This window comes from Drosophila sulfurigaster, chromosome 3 (genome assembly GCF_023558435.1).
Source record: "Drosophila sulfurigaster albostrigata strain 15112-1811.04 chromosome 3, ASM2355843v2, whole genome shotgun sequence".
NCBI lineage: Eukaryota > Metazoa > Arthropoda > Insecta > Diptera > Drosophilidae > Drosophila > Drosophila sulfurigaster.
Window position 1 is genome coordinate 55,808,573 of NC_084883.1, and position 20,795 is coordinate 55,829,367.

General features: G+C 33.5%; 1 protein-coding gene and 1 pseudogene across 28 annotated transcripts in view; one reads left to right on the plus strand and one right to left on the minus strand.

Moving 5' to 3' along the window:
• The window catches only part of LOC133846299 (protein alan shepard), a 30,434-nt gene extending 11,090 nt beyond the window's left edge, over window positions 1-19,344 (minus strand). For 5 of the 28 annotated variants that reach the window (XM_062281186.1, XM_062281184.1, XM_062281180.1 and 2 more), the window contains exons 1-3: window positions 18,634-19,304; window positions 12,365-12,655; window positions 3,764-3,799 (exon numbers count right to left, since the gene is read on the minus strand). In XM_062281186.1, coding sequence (XP_062137170.1) covers window positions 3,764-3,799; window positions 12,365-12,655; window positions 18,634-19,302 — 996 coding nt within the window. In that variant the 5' untranslated portion in view covers window positions 19,303-19,304. Of the gene's footprint in view, window positions 1-3,763; window positions 3,800-5,146; window positions 5,545-12,364; window positions 12,656-18,633 lie in introns of those variants that run through there. The other 23 variants (XM_062281177.1, XM_062281175.1, XM_062281174.1 and 20 more) reach the window with 21 other exon arrangements.
• On the plus strand, window positions 13,515-15,269 carry LOC133844565 (uncharacterized; annotated as a pseudogene).
• Window positions 19,345-20,795: the final 1,451 nt, after the last annotated feature.

Here is a 20,795-nt window from a genome sequence, read left to right on the forward strand (position 1 = left end):
ATAACAGTCTGGTGCTTTTTTTTTATAAAAGCAGAGAAACTTAAAAATCCATTATTGTGTGAACTCCAACAAAGTGTATTAGTTATTTTCTAGAAATAGTTGTCAATGATGCTATGTATTTTTCTTGAGATTTAGGTTTAACAGACAATGGTAAAATAAAACAAGTAAGAAAACTATAGTCGAATGTGCTCGACTGTGAGATACCCTTACCCATTTTGAATAAAAGCAAAATATTGCGGTATTATTTTTAAAATATACCTAAAAATACTACAAAAATACTATACCAAATGGTATATTTTGTATATCAATATAGTACTACATTTAAAATATACCATAGACGGCACAATATACCAGATTGTCAACCAAAGCAACTAAGACCCCTTTTTGTATGGGCTTTTTCCCATACAAAAGTATTTCTTTAACTTCGACCATTTTTATTGCAACCAAATTTTCAGGAGTCACAACTACTATAGTTATTATTGTATATACCAAAATTCGCGACTCTAGCTTTAAAATTACGCTTGTTATTCGATCTTGAAACAACTACTAATAATGATTTGCTTGGGCGGAAGTTGGCGTGGCAACAATTTGAAACAAACTTGATCTGCGTGCAAACATAACAAATGCTGTCGAAAATTATAGCTCTATCTCTTATAGTCTCTGATATCCAGTGTTTCATACGGACGGACGGACATGGCTAGATCCTTTCGGCTATTGCTGCTGATCAAGAGTATATATACTTTATAGGGTCGGAGATTCCATTTCCTGCCGGCACAAAGTTATAATACCCTTCTATCCTATGGGTAGCGGGTATAAAAATTCTGTATTCGATTAGGATTGGTTAAGATTATATATATATACATTACATTATGTATATATTATATATCATTATATTTAATGAATATCCTAAGACTAATAACATAAGATTTAAAGGCTAATTTGGATTATTAAACCAAAACAATCTCAATTGGTACTTAAAAATATATTCCTTGAATTTCGCAAAAAAAATTTGGTGATTCCGCACTTATGTATGTATTGTTCATATGTACGGAAACTGCGTACTTAAAATTGCTGTGATAACCGAGCGTGCGGATATAGGGTATGCACACATGAATATTTATACATGCGTACATATAAATACGAAGAGCATTAACATGTTCGGGTTCCCAGTGCAACAATGACATTCAACATTTTTATTGAATTAAAGACGACAATGCAATTGAGTGGGCGACCAGCATAACTTAGATGGATTTAAAGAAGCAACAAAATAGGCAGATAAATTGCTTGATGAGTCACCTATTCAAAATAAAAAAGGGAGAAATGGCACAAAGACAGTCTTGTTTTTTTACATGCTTCTCATATTGTACCATAAATTTGTGCCTACAGGAATATATGTTACAGGAAAAGGTGGCATCTCCGACCCCATGAAGTATAAATACTCTTGATCTGCGTCAACAGACGAAACGATATAGCCATGTCCGTCCGTCCGCATGAACACCTACACCTCAGAGACTACCACAGATAAGCCTATAATTTTTTTTCGCAAGCACTTGTTTTATTTGCATGCCGATCGTGTTTGTTTTTATGTTATGATACCGCAAATAAAAAAAATGTAAAAGTTAGCGAAATTTAAAAGATAGAGTTGAATTTTGGGTATTAGTTGTTTGGAATCTGGCATATTTTGTATTTTATATATTTATTTATTTTTTTCGTGTGTCTTGTTCTTTAAAATACACCTCAAATAAACCTCACTAATTTGATTTTGATAGGACTATGAATATATTCAAGAATAAATTCCCACAATGTGGATATTTGTGTTCTATTGTCGTTCGATTTAATTTGTATATTTTCAAACATAGTATTCTAGACTGCGGTATTTTATTGTTACATTTTCGGCATACTTAAGCCAGCAACCCGCTGCCATAAGTAAAGCCTTCCCTAAAATAAGTAGTCGTTGAAACATTCTTTTCTAATGTGTGGTATTTTACATTATTACAATCAACAAATAAACCAGTTGTGAAGGTGTAAAAGCAGAAATAACACTTAACTAAAAATTATGAGAATACGATCCGAAAGGGGTTGCACAAATGCGAATAAACATGATCACAACTGAGGAAAATTGTCGAAAGCAATACGTAATAAACAATAAATCGAAAACGATCACAATTATTGAATTTTAATTAAAGTTATATGTTATTTTTGCAAACAGATTAAGTTTGTTTACAATCTCTGCCACGACTACTTCCGCCCCCACAAATCAATCGTAATCTTGAGGCTACATTCACGATTTTCAGTACATCCAATAATAAGTACAGTATTTATGATTCCTGAATTTCAATGCGATCAGATAAAAATTGTATAAGATATTTAAGAAACTCTTCTTCTTTGGCAAAAAACGTCAACTGCAATAAGGTCTTAGCTGTTTCGTCTGGCAATCTAGTACTATATTAATATACAAAATATAGCCATATAGACTTTAGTATTTTTGCGGTATATTAATTTGTTATATTCTAAGAATATTACCGCGTTTTGCTCGAGAATCTCATTTTCTTACTTATTTATTTGAAAAGACGCGGAGCCACATTTGTGATACGAGAATGACTGTGATAATCATAATATAGCAACAGCGGCAACACATACATGCTTATGGATATGTATGTGTATATGAACATGATTCATTTGACATAACACCAAATGAAAAATACAAAAATTTAATCACCAATGAAAAGATTTGTTCATTAATTCGTCTCTTCAACTATAATTTTCACAATATATTCCAACATATGGGCAATTCTCTGATAAATGTCGCGTGCGACCATCTTAACAGTTAAAAAAAAAAAATAAACATAAACTAAAACAATTTTAAAAGTAAGTGAAATCTTTGACATGGAATAATTTTGAACATGTAACCAAAAAATCAATTATGAGTCCGGTTAGAAAACAGAATGAATTCTTGTTATGTTGCATTCGGGTAAATTTCAAATCAAATTGCTAATTCTCTATCCTCTCACAACATTGCGAAACCTTACACCAATAGAAAAATTCACAGTTCGTCTTCCTCTGAGATAGTTCCTCACTTAAAAAAAGGTCCACTGACCTCTCGTTTATTTGGAAAAAAAAATTGATCAAACAAATCTACAGGTAGCAATCCATAATCAATATCCTCCTCCTCGCCCAATGTATACAATGTATGTGGAGTTTTATGTTATTATTTACACACTTTTCCTAATAGTAATTTGTCGTTTTTAATTTTCTTCTGCTAAACTATTTTATGAATTTATAAAAAATATATAATAAAATTGAACACAGAAATTTCTTCTATCCGGCAATACTGAAAGACAAGTACCGGCTTTTTGCCTTTTATTAGCAAGAATATCTGGCTACCAGCTTTAATGAAGTTGAAAAGCCATAGTAGTGAAGAAGAAACATTACAAAGCCGCAGAAAACTCAATGCCTCTTGGCCTTATATGTATGTAATAGAGAAAGTAACTTTGCTTATTTTCAGCTTAGCAATTTTAGCAAATGTTCTAAGAAAGTATATTTACATATGTATGTGCAGTGCTTAGAATAGTGACAAACAATAACTATGAAGGATTTAACATACATGATAAAACTATTGCCCTACAACAACAAAAATAATAAATATGAATTTAAGATATAAATTAGTTACGCATATTAGTTTGTGTATCAATGGGGTGCAAGAAATTCTATTGATGGATTTTTTATGCTTTCAGTGATTGTTCTTGGAAATTATTGTACTAACCTCCAAAGTGTTGAGCGGATTAACCCACTGGTATGCCTAGAAGCAAATGCAAATCAAGTGCATAGAATTTATATTATTACTAATAATTTTTAATTATTTCTTCAACATTATTTACGAACATGGTTTTAGAAAAAATGTAATAAACGTGACAAAATATGTATTGTTGATGGGTTTTCACTAAAATATGTCTAAACTTTAGGCATATCCTGTACATAAAAATGTATTCAAATTACATATATGTATGGATACTTATTAATGCACTCATTAATATATTTATATTGTCAAGTATTGTAGTTCGTTTAATTCATACATTTATACAAGACCATATATTTTATTTAAACAAAATTCAATTAAAATATTTTGCTAAGTTGTCTTCTGTTGTCTTAATTGTTGCTGTGTCAGACATTGAACTTTACTATGGATACTTTCTGCTGTGAATACGGGTGTACTAGGGAAGTACAATAAAGTAATATAAATAAAAGAAAATGGAGAGCAGCATACGCATAGACGACACTAATAACATCTGTGTATGTGTGTACAAATATATATTTCCAAATGCAAATACATACATACAGATGTACGTATTTTCGCACACACAAATTGTACTAATGCATGTACATACATACATACATGTATGTACGTAGTACGTACACTGTGGTTGGATTACAGTTTTCGATTACTTGCCACAAGCAAATATAAAGCCAAAGGAAAGAGAAGAAAGTCAAAGTTAAAAACGAATAATTTTCGACAATTGCGTTTATTTACTTTGTTTTTTTGATAGCGGCTGCTTTTGGTTCTGCTGAAGAACGTCGACGATTTTGTCGTTTGCTTTTTGCCGCTGTTTCTTTACTTTTCTATTGCACACTGGCACATACACACACACCATACACACACAGTTACAGTTCAATGAAGCTTTTGCTGTTTACAAACTTTTGCGACGTTTTCAAGTGCGTCCCTGGACGTAGACGGTGACGTTTACCGAAAGAGAGCGAGTAAGAGAGAGAGAGAGAGCGTGAGAGCGTGAGTACCAGTTGGAGCGACAACGTAAGCTTTAACTATTTTTCTTGACTGTTTTTTTTTTCTATAGATTTGATGTATGTATCTAAGAAAATATGTATACATGAACATAATACATATGTATGTATTTTTGCTTGCCTTTGCACTCTGCTGATTTTTGCTGATGGGTTGCAAATAGCTTTAATAACTTTCTATTGCTATTTTTATATTTTTATGCCATTTCACAGATGCAAATACACATGCATACATACATACGCAGATACATACATACATACGCATGCATATATGAAACAAGAAAAAACGAAAAACGAAAGCAATATGTACGAAACAATGGAAAAAACCGCACATATGATAATATTTCACTACCTTATTGTTATAAATTACAATTTTTGCAATAACTTTTATTAGTCGCTGCTCTTTGGCTTTTAATTTTTTTGTTGACGATGAGGTTGATGACGAGACGACGTCAACTTTATGTTATACATATGTACACACACACCCATATGTTTATTGCGAGAGTCGACGAATAGAGACGACAAACTGTATGTAGCAATACAGTGAGTTAAATGGAGAGATGTGGTTGTTTTTGTTGTAGACAGCGCGAACACGTAGCTAAATTTTGCGAGCTTTGAACAACGAACAGAACAAACGAACGAACAGACGAACAAACTGTGACACTGTCCCACAGCCCAGCTGATTTAAATTTTGTTTGAATTTTTGTGTTTGAAGCACGCGCACAACAAACCGGCCACGACAAAAATTAAAATGAAACTGAATGCAAAGACAAGAAACCCAACGGCAAACACAAACCTGAAACCGGCGGAGAGCGAGCATGCGCAGAAGATAAGCTCTCTTTTACTTGCGAGAGAGGGAAAAAAGACAGATAGCAAGAATCTGCAAGTGCGAGTGAGAGTGCCTCTTGCGAATGAATGGGTGGATATCTAGACGAACAACTGGTAGTAAGAGCGAAGTAGCAGAATATCAAAATTTTATAGAAAAGCGCCGGCATGCGGCGACGTCTCTACCGCAAATGAGCTGCATATGTATGTCGTGTGTAGATATGTAAGTACGTACATGTACACACTTACGGTTTAAGTGTATGTATGAAATCATTTATAACAGCATACATACATATTTTATTGCTCTTTGTATGAAACGGTCTCCAACCCCTGCTCACAAATGAAAATCCATTGCGTTGGGGGTGTTTTCTCGCATTTTCGTGGGGCTTAGTGTATGAACTCAAAAGATAGAGAAAGAGAGAGAAAGCAATGGAGCTACATACATATGCTTGCACATACATACATACATATGTTGACGTCAACGCCGTTGTCGTCGTCTGACTCAACCGCAGCGTTACCACCACCGAAATTTGCACAGTGAAACAAAAATCAGGTATATTGAGGCAATTTTTGCTTCATTCATCAATTTTGCAATTCCTTTACGCTTTTGCATAAAATAACTTTTATTGTACCGAGGTTTCAATTTGATATTGGCTGTAATTTAGCTGATATTCATTCCATATTACGCCCCCTTCAACATTAAAAAAATGACTTTGTATGCGAGATAACCAAATTTGATGTTCCGTCATTAAAAATTGTGAGTTGCGGCGTCACAAGTTGCTTTTTTCATATGTATGTATGAATGCATATGCTTATATGTACTTGCCTATTTATGTATGTATGTATGCGCTTGTGTGTACATACATTTAAAGCAAAGACACAATACATATGGATATCCGTATGGACGCAGGTGTATTTAGTTTAGCTTCATCTGGCGACCCAGTGAATTGCTGTTGCTGTTGATGCTCCCGGATTTAAATGCATTACATTAATACATTACATTTTTAAAACACGGATTTGATTCTTTTTTTGATTTTGTGTGTTTAATAAATATGTACATACATATGTACATATTCATTACAGGCTTAAGATATACGTATGTATATCTATATACATACGTGAACATATGTACATACATATGTATATTTTAATGTAGAATCTACAAATGCTAAGTCAACTACAATTAGAATCGAATTCAAAAATGCAAAAACAAACAAAATCTATTGTTGCTACAAAATAAACTATTTTATCTCTTTATATTTTGTGCTCTTAAGTTTAAAGCCAAAGAGAAAAGAGACAATTATACAAGAGAGAGTGGGAAAAAACGTAAAGCTTATAAAAATGTCACAATAACAAGAATAACCAATACTATATGAAATCGCGTGAATGTAGATGGGTGGGGTTCTGGGAGAAATGAGCAACAAAAGCAAAGCGAAAGGAACGATAACAACAATACAAACGATTGAATGACATTAGACGAGGGCAAGCAACGAAGACAAGAGGAACTCTCAATTGAAAACGAATGCGTATAAATGTGCCCATATGGAAAACACAATTCACAATTCGCGCTGATGGGAGGATGTATGGATGTATCGTGTTAACGCTATTGTATGTGTTGGGCGAACAACGTACGCTGAAAATTTCTCTTTGTAGATAATGTATGTATGTACATACATACACATATAAATATACATATGTGCCTACATACATGCTTGTATATGTACATCGCCATTGAACTATACATTACTTTATTATCGGTAGGTAGTCTTTTGCTTGCAATTTTTATGCTGGTCTTGTGCTGACGTTGTCATCGGGGTGTGAATGCTATGAAATTATCAGCTAGCGCCTGCGCTGCTCACCAGATTGTAACTATTAAAGAGCAGCCAGACGCCAGCAACACGAGGTTGCCTAGCCACCCTCGCATATGACGCTAACTTTCAGTTCAGTTTTCGTTTTCTTAGCTTTTTCTAAGTAATTGTCGTAGGCAGCGAAGTCTGCGTCACATAGTATCATGATTGGATTCGTGGATTAATTTGAAATGTCAAAATGGACATTCATACGTAGTACCTACATACATCCGTTGTTGTATTTATTTTATTTAATTAAGTATGTACCTAGTCAAATTAAGCGATCTGTCTTACAGGTTTTCACGAAATGAAATACTTGTTATTCACTATTTTTGTTTCATAGTATCAGTTTTATTTCGGTTTAGACTGGTGTTGCCTTTGACATTCAGCAGATGCTTAGGTGGCAGTGGGTTAGGCGATTCATCAATTTTTATAATTTTTTTGCAATCATTTGCTTGCTTAGAGTAAACCTACTGATTAGTCAGTCCACCTGGAATTTATTGTAGAAGCTAAAGTTAACTTAAAAAAAAAATAAAAAGAATAAGATACACGCTACCCATTTTAAATAAAAGCAAATCAGTGCGGTATTATTCTTAAAATACACCAAATATTGTACCGCACAAACACTAAAATACGAATGTCATTTTTAGTATATCAATGAAGTACTACATTCGAAATATACCATAGAGGTCAAAATACACCAGCCAAAGCAGCTAAGAACCTAAGCAGTAGGCGTTTTCTCCTATAGAAGAAGAATTTCTCAAATAACTTCAACAATTTTTATTTGATCGCTTGATCTACGTGAAAACATAACAAATGCTGTGGGGAAACAATTGTAGCACTTTCTTATAGCCTCTCAAATCCAGTGTTTCATACGGACAGACGGACAAATGGACATGGATATATCGTCTCGGCTGTTGACGCTGATCAAGAATATATATACATACTTTATGGGTTTAGAGATGCCTCATTGTGCCTGTTACATACATTTTCTGCCGGAACAAAGTTATAATACCCTTCTACCCTATGGGTAACGGGTATAAAAACAAAAACAAATGAGTAAATATTTTTTTTTTTCGGCTATTATCAGTGCCTATTAGAGTATTGAACTCGTATTACAATTTTGCTCGTCAGTAGTCGTTTTCATTATTATTTACTACGTTCCGCTATACATTCTGATGTACAATTATAATAAGTATTTCTATTTCTATACTATGTGTATTATTATAAAAAGTAAAATTTGCTAAAGTTTTGTACATTTTTTTATACAACTAAAAATACTAAAATTAAAGGCTAATTAGTATGATTATTATTGGACATTATGGGGTACGATGAACTAAAATTGTTGTGTAACATTGGCAGTCGTCCTTTGTGTATTTGAAAGCTATATTATTTCCTGTAATCGATAAGCTTCTCAAGATAAATTGCAAAACAAATAATACAAGAATTATATAAATATCCATAAAATAATAACAAGAAAATAATTTGTACAATAAATCTATTATATTAATTGATTACGATAGTACGTTTAAAACGACCAAATTTAAGAGCAATAGCATAAAAAGAGGCATTGTTTTAGAAAAGTTCAAACAGAAGTTAAAAAAAATGGAATTTTTTTTTTAAGCCGTAGCCTCAACTTATAATTGGGTAATTGCTTGGTTAGACTGTTGATGTGGGGCTAATAGCAATTTTCGCATATCTATGTCATTTTCATCTTGTTTGTTAGTAAATTTTACTTTACAAATGGTGAAATTCGTTTAAAATTGTTCAAGGAAAATGGTAAATAATGACACGGATCAAAATAAAGTTCAGTTGCGCTTAAATTGGGATAGTAAGTGTCCACAGGAAATGGGTCTTGCTGTTATGATAGAGCAGCCTCTTGTTTGACTTCTGACTAACCAGGATGCGACTTAATGGCAGCTTCACACCGTTATATGGGGTTAACAGCAATTTTTTCAACTTGTTAAAAGTGTCAATTTTCGTTTCACGATACGTGGGCGCTAAAAAGTGGGGACCAAAAATAGCGGAACAATTGACTACACTGTTTGCTTATGCTTACATGGCAAAAAGAGTCGGTAGGGGGGGGAGCTAAAAGGCGAAGTACCAGCAGCACAAAGATGAGAATGTGGAAAAGAACACAGTGGCTCCCGCTGTGTAGCTGCGAGTCGATTAAAGGGCCTGGTTAGGATACGAGAGGGCTGGCTGAGGGGTTGTTGGTTGTTGAAACGTTGGTTCTTGTCCATGTCGTGAGAGATACAACATGGGGGGCTTATTGTGTTACGTACACAGGAGCTGACATCGCTTCTAAAGCTGGAGCTAAAGCTGAAGCTACTGCTTGTCAGCTACTTTTTAGTCCTCAGACAAAATTGCCAATTAAAACGTGCCACAAACTTTGAGCACAGTGCCGCCTCGTAAATTCATCAGCCTGCGTTTGTATTTTTTTTGTACTTAGCTTTGTGAGCCGATTAAGTGTCAGACAAACAAAAGCAACGCAGAGTAGCATTCTAGGGTTCTGACTTCCTTAAGTGCTTGATCTATAGTTCTAAAATGACCGATTTAATAATCTAACAAAAAGTTGCATTGTAAGTGTATTATTTTTAGTTTAAGCTCTCAGCCCTAATTGTAAAAGTTATTGCTGCTTGTCCATGATAATGCAAATCAAATCAAAGGAGATATAAATTATGCAATGTATTTACAAGATACATACTTAGAAATGCAAATATTGGTTGATATATGTGGAGACAGCTAGCTAGAGTTCAACAATCTCTATCCCTAAAAGAAACCTGGACGCTGTACAACATTACTGTGAACTGAGTGTTACTTGAATTCCTATGACTCCAAAGATTTTGGATGCTGTGTTGACTATGAACGCTGCACTGCATACGTTTGAGAACTTTGTTACAGAAAAAGTACGATGGAATAATTTTGACAATGGATATGCAGATCTAATATACTGGCGATCTCTTTTGTGATGACTTTTCTACCTTTTGTCGTTTTTCAGTGTTATTTCGCATTCTTTATTTCAGTCACGTTTGACATTCACATTTGTTTCCAAATTATGCATGTCTTGTTGTGTCCTATTGTTGCTTTCGCAGTAACATACAAATAGATATGACTGAATAAACTTGTCGAATTTATAATTAAATTATCATAAAATAATAAAATTAGTGAGATCCGCTCTTCCGCATCTGTAATGTATGTATCAAGAATATGCAATCGTGAATATTTTCAAATCTACAGCTGTTAATAATTTATGTATAGTATTGCATATTTACTTTTATCTTAAATAAGTTTCCATTTTCTACATATTTAGCTAAGTAAGAAAAGAAAAGGCTTTCCCTGGAGTTGTTCATAATGTGATAGTTTTTTTTATAAATTACTCGCACCCTATATAAAATGACTTATCACAAATAGTTTCCTTTCTCTGAAATAAGTTCCTAATCTTTCCACCTTTTTAAATTTTAAAGCTGCAGCAAACTTGTATTTACGTATTTGTATTTGTACAATGTATTTACTCAAACTGTATAGTCCTGCATCGTTTTCCTTGCAACTAAACAACTAAGAGCTGATAAAAAAAATCGTTATTAGACATACCAAAGTATTTCTTTAATACCTACTCAAATATTTATCTGATCACAACAAAATTTTCAGTAATTAATCATGTAGTTATTATTGTATGTACCGAAAATCGTTTGGTATTTGATTTTTTTCGATTTGCGTGGGAATCTTTTGAAACATCTGGATATAAAAATAATAACAAAAAAGTATTGTTTTAATATATAATATATATTCTATAATATAAAGGCTGGAACCTATTAAATGTTAATAAAAATAAAATAAATTAAAATAATGTATCAAAGTAAAAGTTCAAAGAATAAGAACCTATGACATATAACTGGTACATTGAAAATAAAGAACGGGAACTGGTCCTAAGCATTAACAATTGGGAGCCTCAAAAGAGACAAAGAAAATAACAACAGTTTAAGGACCTCAAAAAATGAAAAATAAATAACAATCAGACCAAATTCAATATTGACAACGAGGCTGACAGATAAAGGATAGCAAAGAGGCAAAAAACACGAAGGACAAACACAAACTGAATAGAGTATCCTTTTGCAAGGACAGTCGTTATATACATATGTAGCTACTTAGTATAGATACATATGTTTATATATATTTTTTGGCTTTGTAAAGCACAACTAAAGCTACTGCCATATGTTACAAACGTAGAATAATATATAATATATAATAATATTGTAGCATATCTTATAGGCGCTGCGCATTCAGTACATATTATACATATGTACATATGTGTTGTTGGGTGTGCTTCGAATATTTAAAAGGAAAAAGTTTGTAATCAAGGGTTAAGCAAAGAGATTTTAATAATATGTTTGTGATATGTGCACAATTTTTAATATCATTCTCATATTTTTGTGGCTGAAAAGAGCGACAGATTTTTTTTATTTATTTACTATGTATTATATTTTAACAACTGTTTCACACGTAAACAATTTCTAAAACTTTCTTGTATTTGTTATTGACAAATGTTTGCTGATATCTAAGCGTACAATCGTTAGCATTTAGTAAAAGACGATGCGCCGACAAACAAAGGCGCATACATAACTAAGTGATAAGATTTAATAGGATTCTGCAACTACTATTTTTGCTTTTTTGAAAATATCACAATAATTAATTTGGCCAACAAAACTTTTCCAAACAGAGCCGCGGAAGTTATATGTTAAGTACTTCCGATGAGAACTCAAATGTTGAGATATTTTCAGAAATTTGGATAGACATCTAAAATGTATTGAACCTTTTGTCTGAACAAGTTTTACCCGCTCACTTCAAATTTTAATCATATATATTTATAATTACATTTTTGGGCCTTAGATACTTACTGTTGTTGTGCTAGGCGTATTAGCCGTGTGTGGCGTATATGCTGCATATGCTGGTTGAGGCAATGGAGTTGTATAACGATAGGTTTGTTGAGCAACTGCAGCAGCAGCCGCGGCAGCTGCTGGTGCATAGCCTTGAGGTGTCCAACTTGTGGCCCCACGATAGGGTGCACCTGCTGCTAGTGCCGCGCCAGCAGCAGCAGCAGCAGCTGGACTAGTCATAGCCGGTGAATGCTGTGGAATGGCCCCTTTGAGTGTAACGGCTGACGCGATGCTACCAGCACTAGATGAGTTCTAAGAATATAGAAGAATATATATGAGTAAAATGCTAAATCGGCTCGAGTTTCTCATAATTTATTAATACGAATCTGAAATCGAAAAATCTTCATCAGCTTGATTATTGCAAAATATAAATTTGTAATGATTTATCGTACATTTTTAAATGTGTCTACATTATTGATCAGTTTCAACATATATAGCCGTGTATGTCTGTCTTATTGTCGGTATAAGCATCTAAATCTCAACAAAAAAAATCTGAAAATGTTGGTGAAGTTAATGAATATATTTTATATTTTTCCCTTATGCTTATTTACTACATCATTTTATCGCGAGATATTTATTGTAATAATTTAAAGTTTGAGATCTTTTCAAGAGAATCTATTCTATATTATATATATATATTGGTATATTTTAAGAATAATGCTGCGCTGCTTTTATTCAAATTTGGTACCGGGTATCGCACAGTTGTGAACACTCGACTGTAGCTTTCATATGTTCGTCATATATAGTATGAAACTATACAAAATTAGCATATTGAACCCTATTGAACTTTCTATTGGATGAGGACAAAAATGTCGCAAGGTTAAAAACGCAACCCTCCTGCGGATTTAATTGTTGGTAAACTATATTGAGTTGATAGAAGTATGCTTTGGTTTTCGAATGTCTAAGCTGAAAAATTATAGAAAATGTAATAGTACTCATTCATCTGCTACCTAGCATGTTAACTGCAATAAAAATTTATTTGTAAGTAATTTGAAAGCTAAAATTATTAAGTATCTTTTTAATATGTTGAATAAGAAGGCAGGATGTACTTGCTGTTCTAATTTATCCCCACAAAACAAATCGAACAGCAATTCATGGTGAGCAGAGTACCATGAAGTAATTTTTAAAAGAGATTATCGAGGTAGTTTATGTTTCTCCATTTATTTTTTAAATTTAGTACCCAGCAAACAGTTAAGTATAACGACAATGATCCGTGCTTACATGAAAGTTGTAGAATCTTTGGGGTTCATGATGATCCCTACGTACCTTTGATCCCAAGGAATGCAAAAGCAATCGTCGATCCTTCATTGATAAATCTTTGGGATTTCCACTTGGTATTGTGACTGGGACAGTTGCTTCTAAATCTGGCATGCCAAATTTTTAATCAATAAGATATGCAAGTAATCTAAAGGCGTTTGCAGCAACTTAACATATTATACGAAACGAACCGAATGGAACCCAGACTTGATCGATCTACTAATCACCGAAGGCCAAATATTATTTAATGATTCAGAGGCAATGGATTTTCCCAATGTTTATGATGATAACAAGCAGACTGTAACCCGTCATTTCAAGTTTAACGACATTGAATTTGCTATAGAGTTGGATGCTCCGTTTGAACTTTATGGTGTTCAAAATCTCATTGGACGTTTACGTCGTATTTTGAATGCTTACTTTAAGAGACGTAAAACTGCAATATTTTGGACTCCAAATTGATATTTACTTATATGGTACTTGATTTAAATGGACGTGATAAGGATACACTAACTAACTGATGGCGGTTACTCTACGTTATTAGCGATGCGATCCTTGGACAATGTCATTCATTTGATCAAGAAGGAGAGCAATCTTGAAAATTCAGACCCATTTACGCTGCGTGATTTATTGGTCGTGAGGTTAGTAACACCAGGACCAAATTAGCGAAGTCAGGAACGCGACTTCGGATCCCGAATGAGCGAATTTTGTGTAATTGCTTCCGACTATGCGTATCTTAAGTCATATTTACACTTGACACTAAATCCATAGGATGCACTGCGAAATCGTAGTGCTTTACCAGTGGCAGTGGCAACAGCATTAGCTTCCAAAATCGATCATCCGGCTACTTGGAATGCAAAAACATACGACAAGGTTATTTGTTATGGCATCAATATGTGTACAAATTGTTGGGAGCCATGTTCGGATATTAATCAGCCAATGGATTTAGATACCTTTCCTCGGCAAATTCGGTTAGGTCAATGGAAATGTGTACCCATGTACAAGTTTAATGATTTTCATTTGATACTTGAAAAAGCGCTTGCGGAAAATTATGATGTAATCTTTCAGATTAACAATCAAATGTATTCCATTTGGAAAAAAAGAGAGTTCATATATTTAATGGATCCTTATCGGCATCACATAGTAGGCCGCATTCTTGAGGAGGGTGAAGATCCAAAAAGTGCCTCGGTGCGTATGTTTGGAAATATGGATAGATTTCTTAGCGTATTTCATCAGATTCTGCTGGAATCAGCTAAGAATCCGCAATATCACTGAATGTCCATCTGGTACAGCGCCAACGTTGCTACCACCCGATCAAGACGTAGAAGTTGCCTCTCTTAATGAGAACATACGCTTCGATGAAAACTATGGAGAAGACTTGGCCTCCGATATTGAGCCGATTGAAGAGGTTAGCTCATCTGAAGAAATGGTCGAAGAGGAAGCAGGCGGCGAGGCACAACTTAGTGAAGGCGGCGAAGAGGATGATGTTGAAGATTAAGCAATATAAATATTACCATTTAAATTTTGGATATTAATAAGCAATTTTAAATATATTAATACTAAAATAAGTGTTTGATTTATTACATTAGTATTAATTAACGAAAGCATCATCGTATCTTTGTACCAAATCTTACATTTATTAAGCAAAATGTAAAAGAATACTATATATATTTCGACATATACCCGCAATGGGACATAAAGGAATATATAGTACAAACAAACAGCTAAATTTTATGACTTTTATCTTTGCAAATCGCAGCTTTTTCCATTAAATGAATGGAAATGAAAAAGAAACATAATTTGCTGCACCCCTGAAAAAATCAATAAATTACTTGACGTTGACACACAACGTGCAGACAGTGGGTTGATGTTTCTGTCAAACATTGCCGGTAGTTACGATATTGGTAGTTACTGTTGAGCCAATCGCTACACAAATTCATTAATTTTGTAACAAATATAATAACAATGTTAAGAAGTCAGCAGATGGGTAGTATTATGTTTTAGGTTGCATTAACGCTAACTGCACTTTCACTCACTTTATCCCGGCTTGCTGTTGTTTTTATTGCAATAAAAGAGATGTGAGCGAATAAAGTTGCTCGACCGCCAAGATTTTTGTTTGGATTGGATTTTTCTTGCTTCGTCTCGCCGACACGAGCAATGAAGTTAAACTAATATCTGAGCAGGCTGTCTAGAATTGAGCGAAGCTGAAGTTATCGAGCGAGTGGCATAACAGTAGTCATCATCATCACTCTGCATACGTCTCTCTCAATACTCTGCGGGCGTTGTATGTTGTACATTAGACCTCACTGCACAATTTTACTGTTTTTGTTGAAGCCATAGCCAGACTCTCTGCAACTCGCTAGTAGGGTTGCTCTTGTCTGTTAGATATATTAGACGTCTCTGTCTACCTTTAACATGTTTTAGCTATGAAAGATGCGCTCTCTCTTTACGCTTAGTTTCAAATTTATTTTGCCGGTTGCAGTCGCGCTTCTTTGTTGAGTTTCGCTCTTTTCGCCCGGTTTGCTTTAATTTTATTCAGTTCTTCTATCAAGCATGGTTCTCAAAAAGTAAAACACCACTTATTTATATGTTCTCTCTCTTTGTGGGTCTCTTTGTTGTCTGTGAACGTACCAGACTGCAAAAAGTTGCAATTAATTTTCACATGAAGGTAGTTTTAAAAAATTTACTCTTATTTATACATTTGAAGGCTTACAAAATTTTGTAGTTTATAAACACATTTTTAGTTTCAATAAAAATGGGAGTAATTTGTATATCACCTCAAACATGTTAACTTTAAGATTGGTTATCATATTGTTTAAAGTGTTTCAATATTTTTGTGTATATTAAAAGCTCTTTATAGTACTTTCAAGGCATTGGGATAAGACTGAAATAAGTTGTTTCCAGTTCTCTTTAAACCAAGAGTACATCGATGTTCATGAGCTGCGTCTCAGCGATTGATATATTTTAGTAAAACCTGACTGTCAACAACAACAACAACAATATTGGAATGCTGTTTGACAAGCGTCGACGACTGAGCAACAAGCACCACTGACAAAGTATGGCCAAAGCACATTGACAAAGATTATGGATTAGACCGCAAATAGTTTTGTTTAGTACATGCATTTTGCATATACTTTTTGGGCGCTTAACCTGTCAAAATGTGGTGTAAAAAATCCTGTGAAACCCATCCTATGGCTAAGTTTTACTACAATTTGCAAGCTCAGAAACTCCGCTAACTCCGTGGCATTCAAAGGCTGATTGAATATTGTATTCCCGTGTATTCGCTAGATATGTAAATTTATAAAGAAATCGAACTAGAAAAAATATACTTCTGCATTTTAGTTAAACACGATATGTTTATGGACACTTTGTGGATTTTATCCATCTAAAAATTGTTGTATATAAATTGAAGTTTGCAAATAACAGTTTTAATTATTAAATGCATCCAATTCTATATTTATAATCAGTTATTTTTAATATATATATTTTAATTTAATGAAGTTTAATATTTTCAGCAAAATTTAAAAAAAAAAATGTTTTCTGTAGAAATAACTGCTATTAATTAAATTCTTACACTTTCTTATTTATAAGAAGGAATGATAAAAAATAATATGCAATTATTAAACCTTTTAAGCCAATCGCAATTATTTGATAAGTATTGCAAAATAAAAAATTATTCTTGAATGTTATTAAATTTCTTTACTTTACATTTCAGCAGCTCTAATGACGTCGACAATTGTTGCAGATACAAAATGGTTGCGTACATTAGGCACGAAGCAGTACGATAAGAACTACGATATAGAGTGTATATGTACGTACACTGCTTGCATATAAATATGACTGCAGTCACAAATAAGCTCGGATATAAGCCACGGAAGAGACTGTTAGAGTGGGATAGTTGAACGGACGACCTAGTATCTTATGTGGTGGCGTTGAGTGCACCCGAGAATTGGATTGCTTCAAGTACCCTTAAATTGTCCTCATTACTTAGACAAACATGCATACGAGCAAACATTTTATGATGGGCACTTGAAATGTGTTGGCATAGGTGCCCGGAACGTTTCACTACATACTTTTTCCACTTCTCATTTCCGGATTATATTATTCTTGCTTTTATTTTTCACTAAAAAAGAATACTCATTTTAATATTTTGTGTTTTTGCATGGGCTTATTTTATGTTCTATACATTGTTCTTCTAGTTAAAGGAAAGCGAAGAAAACATTGCAGACTTAGTTACTGCATACAAATTTAATGTCAAATCCATAAATCAATGGATATCATTTAGGAATATTATTAACTTCACTCTAAATACACAAAAATACTTACTTGCCATCTCCTCCTCTTTTTGCCGTAATTTAATTTAAATTTATCAAGAAATAAGTAAAAGAGCTACAGTGCAGTAAGCTCGAATGAAAAATACCCGATATATTTTTTCAATAAAAATTTAAACCAAATTAATAAAAAAATATACTGACGACTTTATTTGCTATACCATACCAAAGAGTACAAAATATACCAGATTGTCAATCAAGCAACTTAGACTCGACTGCAGCAGCCGTGTTTTGCCATATACAATTATTTCCTGAATACCTTCTAAAATTGTTATCTGATTGCAGGCAATTCCAGTAATCTGGACTGTAGTTGTTTTCAGTAAAAGGAAAGCAGTGTTGTATTTATAAAAATATACTAAATTATACTACAATATACTAAATAATTCGTTCTTTCTGAGCATATAAAATGATGGCACTCTGACAAAGATAAAAGATAATACTATTACCGATATGGGGAAAGTACACAGACAGACGGACATGGCTATATCGTTGATGCTGTCTGTTGACGCTGATAAAGAATAATGATAATTGCTTAAAATTAAAATTAATGGAAAAATGAAGTACTGTCATTTATTCATTGCATATATTTTGGTGAACACTGACTGACTTGACAGTGAATACTGTGAATACGACTACAGTACGTACCACTGGCACCGGTATCACACAATATATACAGGGATGCCTAACAGAAGAGGTGGCAGCGACAGTTGGCAGACCAGGGGCTGGAGTGGCAGCGGTGCTTACACACAGGTGATCCGTTTTAAGTATTTTGCTTGGTGGCGGCTGCGCAATTAGTGAAGAGGAAGTACTGGAGCACGAGTGCAATGGCGATGTGGACGACGACGTGGTGAAATTAGTTTTAGTAGGTCTTGTCTTTAGCACTGCTATTGTTGTAGTTGGCTTGACAAAAATTTTTGGATTCGCTGATTGCGTTGTTGGTGGCGTAGACGTTACTAAGGCCGGCAAGTTGTTATCGACGCTGACCGAGGCGTAAGCCTTAAGATGTGTTAATGGACTATCTTTCGTTGTTTTAGTGGCTGTTGAATTTCTAGATATTTCTGCAGAGTTTGGTTCCTCGGGTGCCGCCGCCGCTGTTGCTGTTGTCGTTGTCGTTACTGTAGAAGCTTCTTGTAGCGTATCTGTTGTTTGAACTTCTATTAACGGTTGATTTATTTGTGAGATCTGAACTTGTTGAAGTTCTTTAAGCTGTTCCTTTTGCTGCTCTCGTTGATTGGAACTAATTAGCGTCAATGTCGTTAAAGGCGGCGGTGATTTTTTTCTCTTGATTGACGCAATTTTAATACTTATATACATAAGCTTTCATTATAAATTAGGTTTGTTGCACTTTTCACTTATTAGTAGGACACTCTAATTCTTATTTTTTATGATTTTAAATGAATTAAAGTGTAAATAGTTTTAGTTATATTCTTTTAACTTTTTTCAAGTGTCTTGGTTTAGTTTAATAACTCAAAACAGAAAATAGTTTTGCAGTTTTGGGATTATAGCAACTATTCAATTTTTACCCTATGGAAACGGACATAAGGTAATGCAAAAATTGTTTCTTGAAGCTGAATCGATTTAGTGAGTCTTTTAACTTTAGAATATAAATAATACTGATTGTTAATCGTTATGCACTCTTAGTCTTTATAAACTTTTCTGTTTCTGGAGAGATGAGGTGTATGTATATATAGCTACACGTTATTAAATATATTTTACTATTTTGCATCACCCATTCATTAAATAATACTGATGGTTATTTCTAGGTAGCTTTTAATATAATAGAAAGCACAATTTTACATTAACATAGAGCACTTATTAGCGTAAAAGTTCGCACAGTTCTAGTAACAATTAAAAGAAATAAATAATTTACAAATAGCAGACAAAATATTAATATCGCGATGCATATGTTATGTTGCTATTCCATATTTTACACTATTTCTTTTTAGTAAAATTGTATTGATTATATTTTTATATAAGTTAAGTAATGAGACGCAATGGTGACTGTTCACTTCAGTTAACTATTATTAAAACGTTTTTTTTTTCAGTTAGAATGAATTGGCATATTGCGTTTGCTTCTACTTTTATTCTTTCCACTGGCAAAAAGAGGCAAATATGTGAAACTTAACGTGACAATTGTCAAAGGGATTCTGAATTTCTCATTGAGTAAGGTTTCGTGCTTAACTTAAATTGCAACACTAGAACCAGTCGCTGTCATTGTTCGGATACTCACGAGTACATATTCGCCACTACCGGCTAAATAATGTACTTTGCAGAATCCACATGCTGACGCATGCGTAATCAAAAGGCGTTGCTTATGATGTTAAAGATATATATAAAATATAAATATATAAAATATATATATTTTATTATTGGAATTGAGTGGGGCGTTTCCAATGAACTGGAACTAGAATTAGGCATAGACTGAATAAAAATTTTCAAACAACTTCAATATATTAACCAATAAATAAATAACACTAACTTTTTTGAAGTTTTATTTTAAATATAAAAAAAAGGCATTTTGCCCGTAGTTGTGGACTGTTTTTGGGATTGCCCATACTTATGTATATCCTAATTCTATCATTAATTTTATAATTTATTTCAAGCACCTAGTAGCAAGTATTCTCCTCATTGTCCACATTTGCTATATGCTTTTGGCCTAAAAATAGCGCACAGCCTTAATGAACATGCATACATATACTATATACATACATACATATGTCAGTAGTATGTAGATCAGGTTGGGAGACTAGACAACGCAAGTAATTTAACGAATGACTTAGACAAAGGAAACAAATCACGAAATTTTG